The 8,134-nt window shown below is 45.0% G+C and overlaps 1 gene segment (V, D, J or C); it reads left to right on the forward strand.

The window, feature by feature from the left end:
* Positions 1 to 7,076: 7,076 nt before the first annotated feature.
* LOC129485444 (T cell receptor beta variable 6-2-like) lies at positions 7,077 to 7,723 on the forward strand. The segment is given in 2 exon segments: positions 7,077 to 7,185; positions 7,275 to 7,723. Coding segments are annotated over 2 exon segments (540 nt in total).
* The last annotated feature ends 411 nt before the right edge of the window (positions 7,724 to 8,134 follow it).

The raw sequence follows: 8,134 nt of genomic DNA on the forward strand, positions 1-8,134 counted from the left end.
ACGCTGACAAATAAGAGTTGTATGTATGTATACCATGCAACCTGCATTTAAAAATGTATGTACATAGTGCAATGACTAAATCTAGCTAGTTAACATATGCAGTACCTCAATCCTTATCCTTTCCAGTGGTGAGAATACTTAAAACGTACTCTGTTAGCATTTTCCCAGAATACAATCCACTGTTACTAACTCTAGTCATTTGTTGTATAATAGATCTTTGTAACATCTTCGTCTTATCTGAGTGAGATTTTGTATCTGTTGACCAACATCTTCCCAAAAGTCCATCTCTACTCCAGCCTCTGCTAATTACTGCCCTAGTCTTTGGATTTGAGGTAATTTCCCTGAGGTCTTTAACTCAAGACAATGGGGGAATTTTCTCTATAATGATGTTTATATTATTTTTGTTTTGTTTGTTATTTTACATCTTGCAATATAGTGTTTATTGCAAATATAAATAAGTATATTGTAATAAAAATCCCTCACCTCTCTTTGGGTAAAGCTACAGTTCACATATTCTAAATTTCAAGCTGTGACCAAAGCTGACATAATTATGGATCATGGGTTTCTGGGAGTCCTCAGAGACAGCCCCGTACACCAAGGTTAAGATAGAATATTCCAGACCCCGCCAGGACAGAAGTGCATGGTCCTGCATAGCTTCTTGGAAAATTATAGTTCCCCAAATTCAGTTATTGGATATTGTGGTGCTGCAGACATCAAATGTCATTCTCTAGCAAATGATGGTCCTTGGCAGGGATTGTTCTGAACCCATTACAATTTTGCCATCATCAAATCACTCCTTGCTGTTACCTTGTGTCTCCTGGGAGTGAGGACGCCCCGGGCACAGATGGAAATTCCCTGACCTTCGGATGCTATTTCAAGGACTTCCTAAGACCTCGTGTCCATCTTTTTCCACCTTTATCCACGTGACCCCTGAGACCCACGCTCCCAATAGTGGACCAGCTCTGAGTCTCAGGCTTGAACAGAAGTCAGACCACAGCTGTAAACACTATTGCTGAAAAAAGATGTAAAAAAGGTGGGCAGGGCTTCCTACCTACACTGAGGGTGAACATACAAGGGCAGAAAGGGAATATTTTATTAATAACTAAAAAAAGAAGAAATACAAGCCCTGCTCTAAAGAAATGTGAACTGTAGCTTCATCCACAGAGAGGTGGAAGATTTTATTACAATATACTTATTTATATTCATAACAAATAATATATTTGAAAAAATAAAGAAAACAAAAAGTAATATAAGCATTATTATAAAGAAAATACCCCTGTCTTCTTGAGTTAAAGACCTAAGGGAAATTCAGTCACATCAAAAGACTAGAGCAGTAACTACCAGAGGCTGGGTTGGAGATGGGGTGCTGGGGAGATGCTGGTCAAAGGATACAAAATTTCACTCAGATAGGAGGAAGAAGTTTAAAAAAATCTTTTATACAACAAAGTGACTAGAGTTAATAACAGTGGACTACATTCTGGGAAAATGCTAACAGAGTTGAATTTTTTAGTTGAACAAAAGCAGAACGTCCATGAAATTATTTTGAATCAAAGTCTAGAAGCTTTCAAACCAGCTGGCATAGGCTTGTGTTCTGTGATCTCAGCAGCTTCAGAGGACTTGGCAATCCTTTCTCTGCACAAACACCCCTTTGTCCGCCCTAAGAACTAGGGACACACACTGTTATACGATCATGAAAACAACTGGCTGTGCTATAGTTGCTGGTAACTCGTTTTAAGGGTGTTGAGTATGAAGCATTGAACAAGATTGAAAGCTATGTTCCTGAGTCTGCGAATGTGCTGGAGCCAGCTCGCACGACTCAGAAGAGCCAAATAGGCAAACCCTTCCCAAATCCTCATTCAATGAAGCCATGTTGACAGCTTGAAATCTGCCATAGTGGCTATGTTGATACCATAGGAACTGACAAATGCTACTAGGCATGGCCCCACCCTCACAGACATCCAGTTTACCAGGACATCGCTGGAATGTTTTCTGATACAATGATGATCCTATTAGGGCATGTCTTATGGGGCCAAAAAGGCTCAGAATCCACCGTCCGTTTCTTCTCCTAGAAGCCGTAGTCTAAGGGAATCTCAAGTGATCCTATTGCTATCCAATCTCCAAATTCCCTTGCTCTGTGGGTCTGTGTCTCCTATGAGCATGCCAGTCTGAAACAAGACAACTATTTGGAATGTAGCTAAAGGAAACAGTGAACCAGTCCATTATTTTCAAATTATCCTTCCTTGCATGAAATATGCAGATGCTGCAATCACTGGGAACAGAGATGGGGCAAGCAGAAGCTCTGGGCTGTGAGTTACTTTATACTATAGTGCACCGCTATTCTTCTGTGGCATTGACAGACCCTGCAGCATGGACTAATTTGCATAGGAAACTAAGCAGCCGCAGACCAGTCAGGTATGACCCCGGATTCATTTTGGGCTGAGAGGTCAGAAGGATCATACTCACCTTAAATATTATCCTTTCCAAGCTACAATACTCCCACTGTCCATCTTAGTCCCAGGATGTTGTCCAGAGCTCCAGAGAATCCCTTCTCTTGGGGCAGAATCACCAAGGTTTCTCCCTCCAGATTTCCACAGTCTACAGCAGGTATGGGGCACAGGTGCCGTTCTGTCTCTTAGGTAAAGAGAGGCATCATGTCAAATGATGTTTGTATAAGAGGGATTAAAATTCTGAGGCTCCTCTCAAATATTTGACATAATTTTCCTTGATTATTGTTTTATTACACAATCTCACAATTTAGGAGAGCAATTCTTTCGTGGTTGCACTGTTGACAGCATTTGGGAAGGTTTTGGTGGTTAAATTAATTTAAACAATCATTTTCATGGTGTATTTCTTCTGTTCACGATAGAGCAGTGAAAACAGTCATTTACACATCCTGTGATGAAGGTGTTCTTTAAGGGTCATGATCCACACCTAACTTTCAATCTAGTTGAAATGAAAAGGTGCAGAAATAGGTGGCACGTGAGCAAGCTATGAGAGAGGCTCATGCCAATTACTGTGGGATTTGGAGGGAGGCAGAGATGACCTCTGCTTTAGACCATGCTCCACAAAGAAGGAGTGGGAGTTTGTCCATGGGAAACTGCAGAGGAGTAAATACCAGCAGCTTCTAACTGGGGTGGAGTGAGGGCTGTGAGAGCAAATCCTTGGAACAGAAAATGGTGCATTTGAGCTCTCACAGAGGACAGTGGAAAGAAAAGTCATATAGGCCACAGTCCCCTGGCAGGCTCTGTTTGCTAATGATACTATTTTGCACCGGTGTGTCCTTATCTCACACCACTCCTCTGCCTCTTCCAGAATAATCTCTTCCCTCTCTGCTGCTCAGATCAGCAGATGTGCCTTGTGCAAGTTACTCATTTCACATAGCAGGCCTTTTGCTGGTCTTAATTATATCCATCCTTACTTTCCACATTAGATACTGTGTATTGCCTTGCAAATGATCCTACTTTTTATATTCCAATTTTTCACTTGTTAATGCATATTTGACCCCTTCTTGAAGGTCAAGATGACCTTGGAAATAATAAGGCTATCTCATTATCTGGTCAGTCTTCTACTAATCGTTATTTTTATGGTAACATTGGTTGTCATTTTGGGGGACATGTTTGTTTATCTGGAATTTCATTGAGTTTCCTCAAAGCATCATTCTGAGTTCTTTGTCTTAAAGGTCTCATATCTCTGTCTGTCTAGGGTTGGTCCCTGTTTTATTTTTTTTGAGAAATTACCGACTTCACCAGATGCTGTAAACTACCGGGATAGAGGAGGTTTTTGTGATTTCACAGCTTGGGTCTTCTTTATTCAGGGCAGGGAATTTTATTTTGGGGTCAAGATTGTTGAAAATGGCATAGTGAAGAAGGTAGAGTCACAGGAGTTTGCTTTATATACTTGAGGAAGAAGAAACTGAGATTTGGGAAAAGTCAAGAAAAGAGAACCTGATCAAAGATGACTGAAAATAGTAATAGAGCAGAAAGTGATGAAAAGTCGTGTTCTAGGCACCATGAATGCTCTTCTCCCCACTCCAAAAGTTTTCGACACCTAGAAAATATAAAGAAAGGACTGATAGCAACTGGCATCACGTTGAGGACAGTCTCAGTTGGGAAAAACACCAAACAGCCACTTGTCCGGTGTAAGAACCCTGAAGTTGGTCCTGATGTCTTCCTTCTGGACTTCTGGCCCTGAGCGTAACTCCTCAGGGAAGTCAGGTACTTCCCACAATACAGAGAAGGTCAGATTGCCCTTGGTTTTGAAGGAGAAAATGCTCTGCGCATCTCCCCAAGATAAACTCTGCTTTCCTAGGAATGCTTTCTAACACTCGTCATCCAGATCTCATTACCTTCTGTGACCAAACAGTTTCCGAAGATTTTGTAAAACTCAGCAGCCTTTCACATCCTCTGCGTTTGCACTCACTATTTCCATGGCCCAGAAGGACCTTTATTTTCCCACGACAGGGCCAGACACTGCTCATCGGCCAAGGACAGGCTCCCACCTGTCTTCCTCTTCACTGCTCATGCGGGCATTCTCTGGCCCTCTATGATATCAGTCTCTTCACTTCATAGGCCAAACCAAGAATAGAATTGGAACTGCCTGATGTTTATAACATGAATCAATTCAAGTCCACTTATATAGACCCCTGGAATATATGAATTACTGTCTTCTCTTTACAAGAGACTTCTCCTACATGAAATATTCTGGAGAGTCTTTAGGGATAGGCCCAGTTTTCTACACAAACTCTGCAACATTTTAAGCAATTCTGTCTTCACAGTCATATTTGATGACTTGTTCTCTAAAGTACGCTAACTGTGTTTAAAGCCAGAATTTGCAAATGTTCTTCTGGGAAAAAAGAAAATCATTATGTTTTAGTAACATTTATCCAGTCTCACAATCTTGCTGAAAACTATTTCTCATCATAACCACACTTTCCGTGACCACATCTTTAGAGGTTTAGTGAGACTGGAAACATCAACAATGGTCCTTCTCAGAAATCAACCTGAAACACTGAAAGAAAAAGTAGCTGTGCTTAGTAATTGAACCTTGTGTGTGCGTGCTTGTGACTGTGAGTGTGTTTTCTTTTTTTTTTTTTTCCTGGAGCCAGGCTGGAGTGCAGTGGTGATCTCGGCTAACTCCAACCTCAACCTCCCAGGTTCAAGCGATTCACCTGCCTCAGCCTCCTGAGTAGCTGGGACTACAGGCGTGCGCCACCACACCCAGCAAATTTTTGTATTTTTAGTACAGATGGGGTTTCACCATGTTGGCCAGGATGGTCTCGATCTCTAGACCTCGTGATCTATCCGCCTCGGTCTCCCAAAGTGCTGGGATTACAGCCGTGAGCCACCGCGCCCGGTCGTGAGTGTGTTTCCTGGTGGAGATGCAAATAGTTTCTGTGGGTGGCATTTCCTAAGCGTCACTGGATCACTGGTAAAGTTCATAGGCACTTTCCTAAACCCAGGGAGTGATAGGAAATGTCACAGCCAACTGAAACTGGCTAAGTTATAGCTGATAGGGTTGTTTATTTTAAAATTTTACAAGTTCAGAAATAAATTTATAAAATCAAGAAATCCTTTCTTACAAAACACACGATGTAAAATTTAGTGATATTAATTTAAATACAAAATATGAAAAGATTGAGCAAACGGAGCCAGGGAACAATGCAGCGTTTCTGGGCTAGGTGGGCTTGACATCCTCACACTGTTTAATTAAGGGTCTGTTTAATTCTGGCTGCTCTCTAAGTGCGACAATTATTTATTTTGTAATCAAAAGATTGGTTCATGTGTCCCTTTGCCCCGGGGTGAATTTGAAGATCAACCCTAAATTGGCCTTTTGGGGAAAGCATAGAGGGTGTGAGGATGAGGGCTGCAGAGGTGAGAATGGGGCATCTTTGTTCCGGATTTGGACAATCTTGAGCTCATCAGGTCAGGTGTGACTCCATGAGGCTGTGGAACGTTGGCCACTTGGAGGCGCTGTGGCTCCACAATGCTGCAGGGAACCCTGGAGAGGGGTGGGAGGGTGACCCAGGAGAGGGGGGCTGAAGGGTATGCTTGGCTGCCTGCTGGCTTCAGGGGGGTGGTTTGATTCAGAGTGGATCCTGAGTTAAACACAAACTCCCCACTGCCAGAGAAGAGTAGAGGTGCCAGAGGCCTCAGTTTGCACCAAAGAGTAAAGTGTCTCTGTATCTGCATGTGCAGTGGAAGGTGAAGGAGCTTGGGGCACAAGGGCTGGGAATCAGTGTCAGGGCATGGACAGGCAGCCAGAGGAAAGTAAGGTGTGATGTGGGCATGTGGGGCCTGCTCCCCATCCACCAAACTTTTAGTTTCAGGGCTGTGCGGGACAGATGCATGGAGCAGCTGAGCCTGGGCCCTGCCAAAGGGTGCAGGGTGCAGCGGTGGCCTGCAGGGAGAGTAACTGGGAAAGGCCAGTTCCCCTAAGAAGCACCAGAAACATTCCTGCCCCCACTCAGGAAGTGACCATGAGGGACATGCTGCCAGCCAGAAGGGTTCTGGCCCTGGAGAGCTGACAGGTCTTTCCCAGGCACTCTCAGCTGCTTCTACATGTGACCTGCTTTAATATTCACATAAATTGTGCAGGATAAGTATTATTTTACCTGTTTATATATCTGAAGGAAATCAGCTGTCCTGAGTCTCATATTGAATAACTGGCTGAAGGCTGGGTGCAGTGGCTCACACCTGTGACCCTAGCACTTTGGGAGAGGGAGACCAGGCTCAGGAGTTTGAGACCAGCCTGGGCAACATGGTGAAATCCCGTCCCTACTAAAAATATAACAACTTGGCCAGGTGTGGTGGTGCACGGCTATAATTCCAGCTACTTGGGAGGCTGAGACAGGAGAATCGCTTGAACACATTGAGTTACAAACTAATTACCAAAAGATAAAAAAAAAAAAGGGTAGACTTGCATCAATGCAGACAAAGGTATTCTTCCCATCCAAACTGTTCACTGGTGCCATTTGTCTTGAATTTGAGCATCTGGGGAAGGGGTGTGGCCTCTCCTGACAGGAAGGCTCTGGGGCCCAGGCAGGGAGAATGAGGTCTCAGAATGACTTCCTTGAGAGTCCTGCTCCCCTTTCATCAATGCATAGACCCAGAAACCCCCTCTGTCCTGCAGCACCTGCAATGAGCATCGGCCTCCTGTACTGTGCGACCTTTTCTCTCCTGTGGGCAGGTGGGTCCTGGGCAGGGCCCCTTGCCTGGATTTCAACGCCCAGCACCTTCCCAGTGGGGCTTCAGCATCGGCTTTGTCTTTCTCTGCAGGTCCAGTGAATGCTGGTGTCACTCAGACCCCAAAATTCCAGGTCCTGAAGACAGGACAGAGCATGACACTGCAGTGTGCCCAGGATATGAACCATGAAAACATGTACTGGTATCGACAGGACCCAGGCATGGGGCTGAGGCTGATTCATTACTCAGTTGGTGAGGGTACCACTGACAAAGGAGAAGTCCCTGATGGCTACAATGTCTCCAGATTAAACACACAGAATTTCCTGCTCAGGCTGGCGTCGGCTGCTCCCTCCCAGACATCTGCGTACTTCTGTGCCAGCAGTTACTCCACAGTGCTGCACGGCCGTCTCCTCCCTGCACAGAAAGGCAGGGGAGGCTCTGCCCTCCTCCCCGACCCCAGACTCAGCGATGCCCTTGGTCCTAGCACCGGAAACTTTGGAGCCCCAGTGGGCCTGGGCAGTGTGAGCCTTGGTCTGTGCTAGGTGCCTCTGCAGTCGGTCTCAGTAAGGCCTGGATTGGTCCCAGGGCCTCAGATGTCTTCCTTGTCACCCTCTGGTCTTTCCTCTGAGCTGTCCTTTTGGGCTGGGGCCAGGGGTTTCCCAGCTCTGACTTTCCTAGTCATTCAACTGAGTCTGAGGCCTCCTAGATGGAATAGAATTTGTATTTCAGATCCGTCTAGACTCCCATCTCTACCTGGGTACCACATGCTTTCCTCGCTCCATGATTTTTCCTCATATTGAACCCTACAGTGGTCTCAGCTGCAGCCTGCATTTCTCATATTCACAGTCGCCCTCCAAGGCCTTGCTGGCTTTCTCCTCCCTGACCTCCCTGCCCTTCTCCACTCCAGCCATGTTGAGAGACTCTGAAGTCCATTTCTTGTGCCCTGGGCAGGA

The sequence above is a fragment of the Symphalangus syndactylus genome, chromosome 6 (genome assembly GCF_028878055.3).
Source record: "Symphalangus syndactylus isolate Jambi chromosome 6, NHGRI_mSymSyn1-v2.1_pri, whole genome shotgun sequence".
Lineage (NCBI taxonomy): Eukaryota > Metazoa > Chordata > Mammalia > Primates > Hylobatidae > Symphalangus > Symphalangus syndactylus.